Source organism: Phaethon aethereus, assembly GCF_964289735.1.
Source record: "Phaethon aethereus genome assembly, chromosome: 6".
Classification (NCBI taxonomy): Eukaryota; Metazoa; Chordata; class Aves; order Phaethontiformes; family Phaethontidae; genus Phaethon; species Phaethon aethereus.
This window is the reverse complement of record NC_138580.1, coordinates 9,592,932-9,608,493: the sequence shown is the minus strand read 5'-3', so window position 1 is coordinate 9,608,493 and position 15,562 is coordinate 9,592,932. Positions and strand designations below refer to the sequence as shown.

General features: G+C 35.6%; 1 protein-coding gene across 4 annotated transcripts in view; it reads right to left on the bottom strand.

The window, feature by feature from the left end:
* Positions 1-15,562, bottom strand: part of DPP10 (dipeptidyl peptidase like 10) — a gene marked incomplete at both ends in the record, with an annotated part of 564,196 nt that overhangs the window by 132,959 nt on the left and 415,675 nt on the right. For all 4 annotated transcript variants that reach the window (XM_082001551.1, XM_082001552.1, XM_082001549.1 and 1 more), the window contains one exon: positions 12,583-12,657. In XM_082001551.1, the coding sequence (XP_081857677.1) occupies positions 12,583-12,657 (75 nt within the window). The remainder of the gene's footprint in view (positions 1-12,582; positions 12,658-15,562) is intronic.

Here is a 15,562-nt window from a genome sequence, read left to right as displayed (position 1 = left end):
GACTCAAGAAGGCATCTGAGACAAAAATAAAGTAGCACTGGCATCATATGCTAGAAAGAGACACAGTTACTTCTGCCAGCTTAATCATCTATATCTTACTGAGTACAGAAAATCAAAAGGTTAAAGGAAATCAAAAAAGCCAGATGCATCTTTAGAACACGAGGACTACATGATACCAGGAAGGACTAGAGCCAGTAGGTTCATTGCAGCTGCAAATTATCTAAATGTATAAAGAAATAAACAATCAAGATGTATAACAGCTTGTGTTACTAACTGATACAGCATGAAAACAAGAAAAGCTCCTCCACCATGCAAACATTTCCTCAGCTGATGTAATAGGTATAACCTCTTCCTACTAACCCTCAAGTTTAGAAAAAGCTGAATCTTTGCAGGAATGAACAATATATTAAGTCATAAATCCTCCATCAGAACTAGAATGGGAGTTCAAGCCATTGAGCAGAATTTGTCAGACCAGAGATTGAGGCACAGCCATCCCCAGGGGACAGCATAGAGACAAGGGATTATCATAGGAAATGCTGAGATTCAGATGCGCTTAGCATGGAGTATTGGTTACTTATTTTGTCTACTCTGCGAGTCTGGCCAGCACAGCCAGTGAAGACCAGGGAGGGATGCAAAAGCTCTGTTCATCTTCTAATCACTCCTTGATCGTAAGTCCCAAAGAGAGAAGAGCTGATGTGAGTAGGAGTGATACCAATCCCATCCCGACTCTCTGTGAGGGAGAAGCAGCAGACCGAACTTGCTCTCACTCCCCCATGCAGCCTGTTAGTCTTAAACATGTTAAACAGCACGTTCACATACATCTCAGCACAAACAATGAAGGAAGGATCTTAAAAGAAACAACAGACAGATGAAGGTGACAGTGACAAGAACTTGAATCAATTCTTGTCTCAGCATCCACAAGAAGCAGCTGAAGGTCACATTCAGGAAGCTTTCCACTGGAGGAAAACGTAGTTTTAAAATATCTTTATGATCATGACAGTGCAAACAGCAATTGGAACCATTGCAGGCTGACAGTGCACCAGGGCCAACTGAATTGCACCAAAAATGCTGCAGAAAATAACAATGATGATAGTGACCTGCCAAAAACCTCTGTCATGGCTGTCCCTAAAAGGAGGGAATGCCATGGGAAGCAAGATGACTAATGTTCACAAAGGTGCAAACAACCTACAGAGCTAAAGGCTGACTTGCAGCGCAGATGAGCCTCTGAAAACATTGATAAATCTATTCTCTGCAAGATCCTGCCGAGTATCCTAGCAGCACGCTGCCTCACTCACTGTCCAGCTGGCTGTCGCTGTCACACCACGGAGATGACTTTATTACATTTGTGTGATAGGTGGACAAGAGCTGTTCCAAAAGTCCATTTAAAAGCCAATAGAAAAAGTTGCACTGACTTTAATGGCATTTTCATCAAGTTCAGAAGCAGTAAGCACTTTAGGTGCCTGATAGATAAAGGTTGCTACTTAAATATAAAAAGTTAATGATATTGCCTGCACAGTGAAAGTGAAAGATTGTGGAAGAAAATTAAATTCTGATGTGTTTGCACTGGTTCTCTGAAATGTGACAAGCAGCTTTGGAGCTCCTGCAGCACAGAAGGACCTCCAGCTTCAAGATCATTTTTGTATGGGCATTTGGGAAGAGCAAATATTCTCCATGGAACACCTTTCAAACATGTTTGCTCTTGTTCTGGACCGTTTGCGATCGCTACATGTTGTCCCTACCACAAGTACTGACACTTGAACTTGTCTTTGGAGTGACTCGTTTTTTTCCAAAAAGGTTCCAGGATTTTAAGATTTCAACCTACTTGTTTTTTTTTTCTGCTTATGAAAACAAGCAAACAAAAAAGCCAGCACCCCACCACTCAAGCAATTTGAATGAATGCACAATACCGAAAGGCTCTCCTTCAACACTAAAAACACGTATTAAGAATGTTATAGTTACACTTTTAGTTTGTGCATTAGATTCTTCTGACCAGGAACTTGCAATTCGTAATCAAAAAGCAGTTGCAAGTCCTACCCACTGCTGCAAAATTTTTACTTGTTTTAAGTCACTCAATTTTTTCCAACTTGCCTATTTTAAGCAAATTTAATTATTATTCAATGTGCACTGCTGATAGAGACAGAATTATGCAGAATAACGGAAAAAGCAGATTTAGTTTTTTCCCCCTCTCACATTTTAGAATAATTAGTTTCCAGATCTGGCCAGGCTGTTTGACTATTTAACCATAATAAGAAGTAACTGTGAATCTTCAGTCAGAGCTTTGGTTTTTCCTTCCTCTGATTTTCCTCATTTTGCAGAGCACGAACATTTCAGAACTTCTTCCAATCAAATCTGACCACTGCAGTGAGATTTTTATCTATTTGTGTATCTGGAGAGGCAGAGGATGAGATTTCTCATATACACAAAGTTATAGAAACATTTGGAGATTAAGAATCTAAGTGAATATAAAAGATGTTGATTAATAATACTACTGAGAATGGTTTAAGGAATATTTATGTATTATTTGGCACTTTATGAAACTGGATACTTAGGTAGACATTTGACACTTGTTTTCTTTCTTGGCAACAGTTTCAAAAAATAAGGAGTTTTTTTTAATCTCAGGAATCTTTATCCTGCTGATGTGGTAACACTGACTCGCAGACTCACCCAGGCTGAAAGGATTTTAGGAAGTCCTTAGTCCAACTACCTGTACAAAGCAGGATCAACACCTAATCCAGACCAGGTGGCTCAGGCCTTTGTCCAGCTGGGTCCTGAAAGTGCACAGCCTCTCTGGGCAAAGTTTAATTATGCTTGAGTACCTTTAACCGATGAAATAAGATATGAACATAATGTTTGGGGGTTTTGATTTCAAGATAGTGAACAGTCTTCAGTCAAAAGATACGTGACAACACTGATGAAACTAAAGAAGTATTAACTCTTTCATTTTGTATATGCTCCTACTTTGCCCATATTTTTGTTTAAATTCTAGGTTATTTTCAATAAATATTTCAATCTATATTTATTTAAATATATGCATATACTTATATATGTATATTTAAATACATCCTTATATACATTTAAAATGTGAAAAACAGTGGGGGTCCTCTACACAGTGATCTCGGTTAGCTTTTTGAAAGATAATTTTAAAAAAGCCTAGTATCTCTGCTACTACTGTGACTTCAACCACATGCTAGCACATCAATCGATATTGTGGAATAACTCTGCCTCTTAAAAATCATTTCTAAAATGGAAAGTAACAGTCAAAGACAAAATAACTCAAAAGATGAAAAGTTTGGGCTTCTAGATTGTGCTTAAGCATTCTATTTCATGTATCAAATGTATCTGAAAAGATTGGCTGCAGTGTTATGAATTAGATTTACAAACTGGTGATGACTTAGTGAGTTTCTGTATTTTTGGAAATGCAACAACTATTGGCTAAAAACCAAAGAGAGGTGTTAATTCCTTTTGGTATAAAATTCATGACCACTAACGACATATACTAGTTTGGCTGCAAGAGTAAAACTCTGAATGTGTGATCAATGACTATTTTAAGATTAAGTGACCATTTGGGATTACATTCATCAATACTAATGGTATCTTATTTAAAAGTTTAATGAGAAAGCTATAATGCATATCACATTTCTCAGTAAGATACATTATTATTGAATTTCAGATAGAAGATATTATGAAAAATTAAATAAAAGCAAAAAAACCCATTGTTTAAAATGGATTTTTTAAGTGTATTGAACATATGAACTGGACCGTAGGCATCTGTTAAGACGGCTGTTCTGTAAGTAATTCAATCTTGTTTATGCTCAGTACTATATCTTTAAGTTAGATCTGAAACGAGTCATTATGGAACATGTTGATACCTACATCATAAAAAACATACATGGCATTATCAGTAAAATGTTTCACTGTAACGGGTCAGTCAGATCCATGAAGTGATTTTGCTCCTCAGAAATCATTTATTCAGTGTATTTGAAGATATGAGACAGCTCTTGTATTTGAGAAATCAATAAGTGTAGCAGTTGAACTAACAATGATCCATGCTCAGGGTAAAACCTGTCAAAACTGAGAGAGGTGTAAAATATTCTTTCAGTCCATATTCTTTTGGTAGCAAGGAAGGGAATTATTATTTCTTGGGAATATGGAACAAAGAATTTTTAAAGAGAGATGGGTGTATCAGTTGACTCTAGTTGCTTGTGGTGAACTCAGGCAGATCTCAATCCAAATTAAAGCTCTACTCAGATTTTCCAGCCTTTGACAGCTACTAAAACCATCTCCAATTAGGACTCCTAACAGTCCTTGCCCTGTTATTTATTCAGGCTGTCCTGGGTTTTTTCATGGTTTTAAAAAACCCTTATTTTTCCATTCAGCATTGCTGAGAAAAACTTATTCTCACAGATCCTTGATAAAAATGTCACTAGTACCTCATCTTCTACAAAAATACATACATTACAATATAATTGTAAAAATAGGTTTTAATTGCACACTATTTCTGGTAACATCATTAGTACATACAACAGACTGTAGCAGGAGATAAGTGGAATGAAAAAAAAACGCCACCTTTTAAAGTCAGAGCTTTTTTGTCTATGGGCTGTAATGGACAAATCCTTCACTTACAATGGACACTTTTGGGACATTTCTGCATATTATCAATGCACGGAAGAGAAATAGGGAGGACGTGACAGGGTTGGCAGTTGCACAGCAGAAGCTAGAATGTATGCCGTATAAAATAAATTGTTCATAGATTAAGGGAGCTGCTGACCTAAATAGTGTAATATTGCCTATTTATATAACATTAGCACACAGGGATTACAGTCCCCGTAAAGTATTATGTGATGCAGGAATACGGCCACATGAAAATCACAGCTATGTTAAGACTGAGTTTCTAAACTGATGGATCTTGGAAACTCAGCCGACACTACCTAAGTCTTCCTGAAATAAGAGTATTCATACTTGACAAGTATTACAACATTACTGAAAAGAAATACTTTTTCTGTCAATAAACATTTTGTTTGAAAAGCCACATGCCCTAGAATCAATTTTTACTGAACAATAGCAAAGCACAATATTCTTTTTTCAATACGGTCTTTGAACAAGAAGTTGAAAACGCTAATTCTGATTTTTCAAGTCTGGCAATTCTGAATGAGAAGAGAGACACATCTTCTACCTAAATTATAATTATCTATTTATTTTGTTTACTTGTAAAACTTGAGGTTGAACAGCAATTCTATAAGTAATAAATTGAACAGAGAGACCTAGTAAGTTACGTAAAAAGCAGCAATACTTTGTCTCATACAGTTTCCTATGGAAAGTGGACAGTGATCTATTTTTTCTTTAACTGTTACACAAGGCTGAACCTGCACATATGAATCAACACATCAGCTGATGAAATCAAGCACTTTCTAAAAGGAATTGAAAAAAACTTTCTGAAAAATAGGTAAGGGGATGCATACAGACATGTATGTGACATGACAGCTTTCATACTACATTAAAAAAACAGTGGAAGCATCCAAATAGTACCCTAGTTTCCCTACCTTTTTAGTTCAGAATGTTTTTAAAGGAACAAATTATCATAAAATCATTTAGGTTGGAAAAGACCTTGAAGATCATCAAGTCCAAGTGCAGCACTAAACCATGACCCTAAGCACTACATCCACATATCTTTTAAATACCTCCACTTCCCTGGGCAGCCTGTTCCAGTGCTCAATGACCCTTTCAGAGAAGAAGTTTTTCCTAATATCCAATCTAAACCTTCCCTGGCGCAACTTGAGGCCGTTTTCTCTTCTGACAGTTCCCCCCTGTTCTGCAGGTGCTCAGAGTAATGCCCTGGCAGACAGCAGCCCCATCATCCCATCACAAATACACCGTAACGTAAATATAATAACGCACATATAAGACAAATAATGCAAAAGATATGCAGCTACTCCAGCTATAACTCTGTGACTTCTAATTAAGTAATGAGCTGTCTGATGAGTTGAATGCAAGTACTTATGGGACTGCAATTCACCATGGAAGAAATAAGAAGAGCTGTGTACCAGTCAAATACTGAACAAACATCCATGCCCATGATTCTCAGCATAAAAACACACCCTTTCTATTTTCCCCATCTTCTATTTATGAGGACTGGTGGTTATTATATTTTGCCACATAATTTAAATGAAACCCTGGACAGAAGTGGGACACTATATATTCTCATGAATACTCACTCCTATGGGATAATTCACGATGGCACAGTGTCACCAAATACACTTTGCCAGATTTTACTACAAAGCACATCATCTCCTCAGGCAAGGACCTTGTCTTTTTATATCTTTAAAATGCCTTGTGTATCTCTGTAGCTATATAAAATAAAGTAAAATATATGTAATTGATAAGTAGTATGCCACGATCACTTACAGCCTAGCTACTATATTAACAAATTCTAATCTATCCAGCTAAAACTTCAACTCAAAGTGAAACAACAGCCTTTAAAAAGGGAAAATTTGAGCAGTCCACTTCCATGAATTGCTCAATATCTAAACTTTTGAACCTATAATCTTGTCATACGTAAGAAAGGAATAAATATATCATAAAAATATTTGCAAGAAATAACTGCAAATTTTGGGCGTGGATCTCACTTAAAATTCCCTTCTTATTTTTTTCTCGTTGCCATAAAGCTGATACATATTTGTCTTTTGTGTTCTTTACAAGAGATAAAGATGAATGGGAAAGTCATGTCTGGATCAGACTTTTATTTATGATCTCTTAAGTTCAGGTGTATCAACATGCATGATTTGCTTCTGGACTCCTCTCAAAATGAGCAAATGAAAGATGGAAGATCGCTCTGAGGAGCTAAGGTAATACACATGAAAAACAGGTTTATTTAAAGAAGCATGAATTTCTGGAGGAGAAAGTTGATAGTATAAATTTTATATCAGATCTTTACTTCATAAACAGGACTACATAAAATAGTGTTGTCGAGATCACTCCTGGCTTAAGAAGTCTTTTCTTATTCTTTTGTATGGAATAATCTTGTTGAGAAAAATATTGTTTCCATGTGTTAGAAGACAGATTTAATTTTGTCTTTGTTGTGTATGTTTCCAACCATTAGCTGGTACTCCAGATAATGCTCTTCAAAGTCAGATTTTCATAAGCACTGTATAAACTATCTTGTTGAAAACACCTGCACACATTAACACCAAATAATGTCTTGATTAAAACCAAGATATAATGCAAGGTAAATTCTTTATCCTTTAGTTTCTGCACAAAAAAAATTCAATAATTAATTTCACTGACTGAGAAGATTACTGACAATTGAACATTTAGTTTCCACCTAATGGGTAGAAAGATAATCTCCTAATGCAGAACAGATAATCATAATTTAAGACTTCATTGAATTTTTCCCCTCATGGTTTCTTCTAATCTGCAGACAAACTCCTGCAAATCAGTACATTCAGGTACACCAGTACCTGAGGCAATCTCTAAAAGCTTGATGAGCATGCCACTTGCTGCCATTCACCTTCCATTCGCTGTAGACTGTGGTCTGTACTCCCTATCATTATCTAAAAGTAGATATTATAGCAACAAACTGATGACGGGCATCAGCACACAGCAGATAAGTAACTTCCTTCTCTTGGGGTTTCTTTGGTTCAGACACTGTGTTGGACTCTCATCTTTAGTTCAATACATTAAACTACAAATAGTCAGAATCACTTTTGAAATTTTTTTCATTCCTACTGGATGGGTGATGTTTAGAACTAAAAGTATTTTTCTCCTACCTTTCTGAAGAGGATTGGACTATTCTTCAACCTGATCTTACCATAAGAATTATTAAAAGCTATTTTCATGGTTCTTCAGGCTAAATACATTGCGTTATTAAAATTCTCTAGCTAAAAAAGATTACAGTTTGAAGCCCTAATTTATGAAAACATTTCCTGTTTTAGAAGTGTATAAATGTTTATGCTTCTAAACTGGAGCTAAACTTTAATCTGTTTTTTAAGCACATTTCTAAGCCAAGAGCTAAAAATCCCACACATCATTCATCTTGCATTGAAAGCAGAAAACGATGCATTAGGAATAGTGAAGAGAGTAACTTAGGAAAAATTCCTAAAAGTTGGTATACAAAAGGGAATTGAAAGCAGGAAGAAAGACCGTTTGTAGGAAAAAAACCCAAAATCACAAGGGTGATTTATCACTTTATTAAATAAAGTGAGGATAAAAAGGGGACTTACAAAGAAAAAGAGGAACTAGTCTCATTTACTTCTTCACTTGCTCTTCTGTGGCAACTTATATTCTAGCAAGAGCATGGGGAGATCATTCCTAAGATGTCTGAGCAAAAATCCCACTATTATCATGAATAAAGCTCATTTTCATTACACGTGGACTCCAGGGACAACTCACAAGGGTCCCTGCTGAGGGACACCAAAGTTCCTCAATGGTAAAAGAATTTCTTAGGACCTCAGTGCTCACTGCACTGCAAATTGCAGATTTACGGCCCCATTCTTTACCACTAATGCAAGAACGGTGTCTGATTTCCATTTTCGAATCAAAACTATAAATGAGATTTTTGGTAGTTGTGAATAACACCACCAGCAGAGTGAGAAAAAAATTTAAATGTCATTTTAACACAGTCCTTATAAAAAGCAATAGTGAAATAACCCTTCCTCTGGAAATCTCAACTGGCTTAGATGCTCTGCCTCTCAGAGCATCACATTCTTTGCTCATACCTTGACAATCTTCAAAGGAAAATTAAAAAGATATAGCACTGCAAAACTGTCCCCTCTCTGCATACAATATGTACAATGGTTTCCCTGCTGCTGTGTTCACACTGTCCCAGAAGAATCAGAATGGCAGGACATTCAGCAAGAATCTATGTGTTCATTTCTCAAATTAGTTCCTACTTACTGATCTGTTGCCTTGCAAAATGAGACTTTTTCAGTGACGCCGACCAAATTACAGCGAGTGACAGCAAGAGTCTGAACCACACACAGTCAATCCATGCAAGTTTTGGCAAAGTCAAAAAGTTGGAAAATTGATTAAAGCATTTCAGAAGTGTGGAGAGCTACGGAGTAATGCAGCAAAGAACACAGAGAAAGAACTTCTAAAATTGCCACAGTCTTCTGTTAAAAAAAGAAAAAGCCAGACAGCCACAGTGCATATGCCAGTAATAGTGGCTTACATTCTGTGACCTACTGTGATGCAGATGGAGGGAATCTGGTGTCCAGAAATCTATTTACAACACTCTGAATTCCTTAGCAAAGGAACTTTCTTCCATATGAATTTCATAGAGCTGTACCAAAACAGCTGCTATGCCACATGAGATGGTTTTGTTCCTTCTATTAAGCATGATTTAAATGATTCATTCAATTATTACTTTTGTATTCAAAGATGGCTTATTTTCATGCAGATTTATGTCCCGTTATGCATAGAGGACATTTTTAATTGCACTGAAACAACTGCAAATTTAATTAAAGTTTGCCATTCCAAGCATAAAATAGATTAAAGAAAATGCTGACAACAGTAAAATAAATATTCAACTATTTAAACTCAACATTTATTTTTAATCCAAACATCAAAATAACCTTGTTTCTAATTACAATTTCATGAAAAGATGTCTTGAAGAAACATTTGTCTCTATTTTTCTCCAATCTATTCAGCTGAAACACATTAGCTTATTTATAAAACTGTTGATTAATAAATCTGTTCCAGCTGTATTACTGTATGTTACAAAGAACACAGATTAATGTATATAAACAACAATTTTAATATTAAAAACCCAAAGTCTTGACAGTTTGCAAAAGCAGAAATCCCATCAAATACATTACAGTGCAATTATACACATAAATATAATCAAAAAAGGAAAAGGAAGAGGCAAACATAGGTAGTAAGGTCCAGGGGTCTGTGGGAATTTATAGCAGGTGGTAAGATCAAGTAAATGCTTATAATAAGTTACTTGCATTTCCTTGAACTGGGTATTATTAAAGACTCAACCATGTGTTGTAACACATGACAGTAAGAAAATCCTCAGTTTTGTAAAAAGTTACACTCAAATGAGATATGAAAAAAAATATGGCCTGATTCTACTGAAACTAATTTGCAGACCTCCAATTAAGTTATGCCATTTAATATCAATTTTAATTTTATAAACGATAAATTTGGTAATTTACAGTTAACAGCCAGGGGAAGGTATAAGGTAGACAGATGGATTTCCTCTCACTCAGACCCAATAAGGCTGGCTCTGGCTGAGGGGGAAAAAGAGAAAAAGAGAAGAGAATGCCCAAGAAGAATGAACACTAACTTAACCCTTCATGTTATTCAGAAGCATTAGTTACACAGAAGTAGAGGCCTTCCAAGGCGTAACATACCTTTTCCCCAACAGATTCTGGGAAAACACAAGTGGCTCACCAGCCTAACAAATATCCCAAGAATCAGGAGATTTGGAGAGAAAAAAGGCTTTTTACCACATATTCACAATAATATTTTTTTCTAACTTTCTTATGAAAGAATTGGCTTACACTCTTTTTGGTTATTTTCCCTTCCACCCTAAGCAACAGATTCTTCAATGGCTTTGTTGTTATTATTTACATCTGACTGAAAACATTCAGCCATTAACCAATTTTAGCAACATTACCACCACTTCTAGAGGACACAACAATCACAATGTTTCCGGTTTGAAAGCCATGATCCCAGCTGGAGCACTCGAGAGCAAGCACCACAAACCTCATCCAAAGCCATCCAGGACGACCACCACAAATTGCTTGCCAAACCCTGTTCATTTCTCATTTTAATTACTTCTTGTCAATATACTTGAGCAATGGGAATGGCTAGATGCAAAATGTAAATGCTGCAAACCTCATCCCTCTAAGTAATTACCAGCAACTGGACTGTAAAAGGAAGGAAAAGTTTCTTCTTGTAACAAAACCAAGAACGAAATACAGAAAGGGAGTTCTACTGCAAAGTGATAACCATGTCTCAGGACATGGTTTACTGGGGGTGTTGGGTTGATGGTTGGACTTGATGATCAGTGTTAATGATTCTGTGATTCAGCATGCATTGAGAGCAATTTGCATGTCAATGGACCATCTTTATTGTGGGACAGGGATTCATCCATGATATTACTACATTTAGATGTAATAAAGTGTGATGGATACTTTCATGTTTTTCTTATTTTTCCTATATCAGCTATATATGCTATTAGTAAGTAAATCCCAAACAAACCAACCCATCCAAAATGAACATTTCAACAGATCAGATTAGGAAATTAAGTCAACATGACGGATTATTAAACTCTTCCACACATTAAGAAACAGTCAAGAAGGGAAACAGCAAGGAGCAAGTATTTTTCAGACAGGAATCAAACGGAAACCCTTCACAACAAAACCAACGAACTGAACAGCAGCAGCTCTTTCCTGGTTTATTGATATATGCAGATCGTAAAAAGAGCTTAATCCAAAATCCACTAGAATTGGTAGAAGATCCCTACTTGGATCTAGTACCAAGTAAACAAATCATTTTACATCAACACCTTTAGAATATTTCAGATCAGCTTTCAGCATATTTTCCAGTTTGCAGATATAGTTATTCAAGCTGCAGGTATACAGATCAATACAGCAATGTTACCAATGTTACCAGCAGGCTGGAAAGGTTTGTACACTGACCTGGAAATGAATATTTTATTGTTCTAAGAATTCCAATCTACAACACAGCTATTGTATTATCAGCCACCAATTGATACAAAACAATAAGTAAACTACTATACTGTAGTATATGTGATATACAATAGTAATTTTTTCTCATTTCTGAACATTGACTTCTGATACTAAGGTCACAGGTATTAACAAGTATTTGTAAATTTTACTTTTCCAAAATAAAAAAAAGATTAAAAAAAGACAAAAGAACCCAAACTTGCTTGAATAACCACTAAGTCTATCAATCCAGAACTATTCTGTAATGAAGAACAGCTCATATTTTAATAGCACTTTTTATACAAACACCAATATGCATAGAGGAAATTCATAAATCCATTTTATTTTTGCTTGTGTTCAGAGATTTGTTTTAGAAAACTCTATATGGTATTATTGATTGAAACTCTGTTTGACAGTTTGACTACAAAATCTCTAAATACTATGAGAAACAAAGAATGCACTGCATTATATAGACCAAGAGACTTTCAGACTATCAGATTTCAGACTACCGAAGCCAACAATAAAAATTTCTTGACATGAAGCAGCCTAGATTTTTTTTTAGTACATTCCATAAATGACATGTACAGCTGTTTAAAACAGAAGGAATATCAAAAGATAGGCTTTCACATAATCGGCTAGCAACAGAACAGTTTAAGGGTTATGAAACCTCTACTACGAAACCAGCAGGACACTTCAGAGGAGCCATGGCAATTTACCTCAGCCGAGAACCTTGCAGTATTTCTGAACACACTTAAATACATACTTCACCATCATTGCATCAAAAGGTTTTGGGAAGAGAAATCAAGTGTATGAATCATATTATATTATGTTGAATCACAAGTAAATTACACAAAACAACAAGGGTTTCAGACTTTTATTTTAGAGGCTCTTTGATTATGACTAGTTGGCTTACCTGTTTAACATCATATGCAAGAAGAACAAATCTTAAGTCTGGTGAAACAGAGTATCTTGATGCTTTGAATGTTACCTAAAATGAAGTAACAATAAAAGTGAGTTTTGCAATAAGAATGATCATTTGTTCCAAATTTTCTAACAGTTAATTTAAGAACTTCCCATTCATAAGACAGATCTGGTTTAGAACTCCTATGTCATTTTCACAAAAGGAGGACTCAAATAATTCTTGGTCTAATTTGCTGGTATCTGTACAATGGCAATGGATGAATCTGGCTTCAACACTAAATACCAATTAAGAAGCTGGTGAGGTTTTTTACCATGATTGCAAGCACTAAGCTCAAGGATAACAACTACAACCAATTCATTTAAAGAGGATGAAGGAAGACACTTCGGTTGGTGTGTACTTCAGGAATGATTATATAGGAGCTTCATCACTAGGTTAGGCTTAAAGATAACACACAAGAAAAAGAATAGGTGTGCACTATGTCTCTATTACTTTTAACACCACATACATTTTGCAAGACAGCTTGCACTAAAGAAAAACTCTTTCTTATAAGAAAGAAAATGCTTAGTGGAGAACAAAGCGAAACATAAGGTACCATTATAAAACTAATATTGCTTTACATCTATCCAAGACTACATAGCACCCAATTCAATCCAGGGCTGTAATTTAATCAAAGTGTAATGTTGATGTCAGAAAGAATTTAATGCACCTAATGTATGAGGAAGATAAGAATGTGCTTTAAAGGGCACTGGAGGAAATAATTTTAAATTAATCTCAAGACATCTATTTGCAGAATAAAAAGAAAAGGGAGAAGAAGTGAAAAATGCAGATAAGAATAGAAAAAGTAGGATGGAAAAAAATAACAACCACAAAGGTACAAGATGAAAGAAAATAAACGAATAGCTATGCAGAACAAGATCTATCCACTATTCAAAGGAAGACTTTCCCTTATTTTATGTCTTAAGCATCCTGTTCTGTTTAGCCTAATCCCACTGCTAAATTAATTAATTCAACAGGAGTTTACAGTACACAAACCAGAAGTCACAAACTAATACAGAGTAGCTAAGGAGTTATTCCTAAAAAAAAAAAAAGCAAAAGCTAGTCTCCCAATAAACTGAGAAGATGCTATGTTTTGATATACAGATTCAACTCAGGTTCCTAGGTAATAAAATTAGAATCAAACTATCCAAAGAAATCAAAGGGAAAAAATACAGATAAACTGTGTATTAGTTTGATGCAAGAGCATGACAGTATCAAAATCTAGAAGATAAATCAGCAGGCTTGAGGAAAGAGGGGAAAAAAAACCACCCTCTAAAAGCATCCTTTTGCTTCTACAAAGCATTCAGAACAGTTTTCTACTGTGCTCAAACTAGCTTTTATATATTTTTATGAGTATCTTTAAGCAGAGACTATGTTAATGTTAATCTATGAGTAACATTCCCTTTTCTTGGCACATCACCGAAAACATTTTTACATGTGAAATTTCTCTGCTTTCTAGCAGTTTATTAATTATTGCCCCACTACCTCAGTCTTCAGCAATATATAACCCAGGCAGCTTTCCAAATTCATTCCCAGGGAGTGTGGTTCCTACCATTTCATGTATTTAGTAAGAATCTTCAGTCACTGATTATGCCACCACAAAAGTAATGATGCACTTAATGCAAACACCTGAGTAGCTCAGCTGCAAACTATTGGCAGTTTCAGGCAACACCAGGAAAAGCTACTTGCATATTCTATATCCAACTATGGAGTCTTGTGGATTTGTGATTTAAAATCATCTGAATGCTACTGAAGATGAATTTGTTCATTCAGCTTGTACTCGCCTGCAAAATTTTGCTTGCCTCCAGAAATTTCTCAGACACATGTTGTACATGCAAAGGTAAAAAGCTATAATCTCTTGATTGCAGCTAATGGTTTTGGTAAAATAGTTTTCTTTTTGCTGGTATAATGGAATTATTCTTGCTAAAAGGAGCACACAGTTGTTTCATACTTTTTAATGTTTCACTTAAGAAACAAGAAAATAAAAATTAAACCTGCAGAAATCAGGCCTTCATTGATAACACGGATAGCAATGCTGATTTCTTTAAATTATCATAAAAAACTTCATTATTCAATTTTTTAAAGCTGTATTTACAAACAAGCCTTTAAGGAAGTATATGTTTAAAATTCTAATAGAATTTCAGAGAGATTTAAGTGACTTCAAAGAACTTAAAATGATTTAAATTTCCCCATAGTTCTGTTTTGGGGAGTTTTCGGTAAAGACAAGCACAATTTTGGCAATAAATTCAGAAACTCTCTACTTATATGCACAGAAAAAGCCCTTCCAGATTAACAACAGGAGCTGGGGGGGGGATCACCTGACTCATTCCTCATGCCTAATATGGCAAGTAAATTCACAATCTGTGAGTCCACTAAAACAAAAGACAGATTTCATTTTTTCCCCATAAACATTTTTAAGGCATTTCATCAACCGACAGATGCCTGACTCCCTGACTGAGGAGATAAAATCATCTGCTTGATGGGCTTAAAAGAAAGTTTCACTCCCTGCTGTAGGAGGTCATATGTATGACACTCAAGCCCTTGGGAGATTGTCTATTAGGACAATCTACAGAGATTAGATATATTTATTCTATAAAAAGAAATTTGTGAAGACTCTGACCCCAAGGGTTTGTTCTCAGGAGAACATATTTTTGAGTTTTAAAGAAAGTGTTGGAAAAATATCGTACTGGAAACATTGGGAATTAAAAAACCTCTGGTGCCTTGTTATCAAAAATCTGGAGGATGTTTGTTCTGCTAGCATGTCTGCATATCTGCAACTTTTCAAGCTTCTTGCTTTGTCAGGAGGTATTGAGCCTTCATTCAGGAAGACAGACCTAAATGCTGCCCCTTATGACCATGCCTCTATGGTTTAGCTGTGCTTGGTCTCTAAGAAATGTAGCTCTGGACCAGTAAGCTCTGAAACAGGGAGAAATGT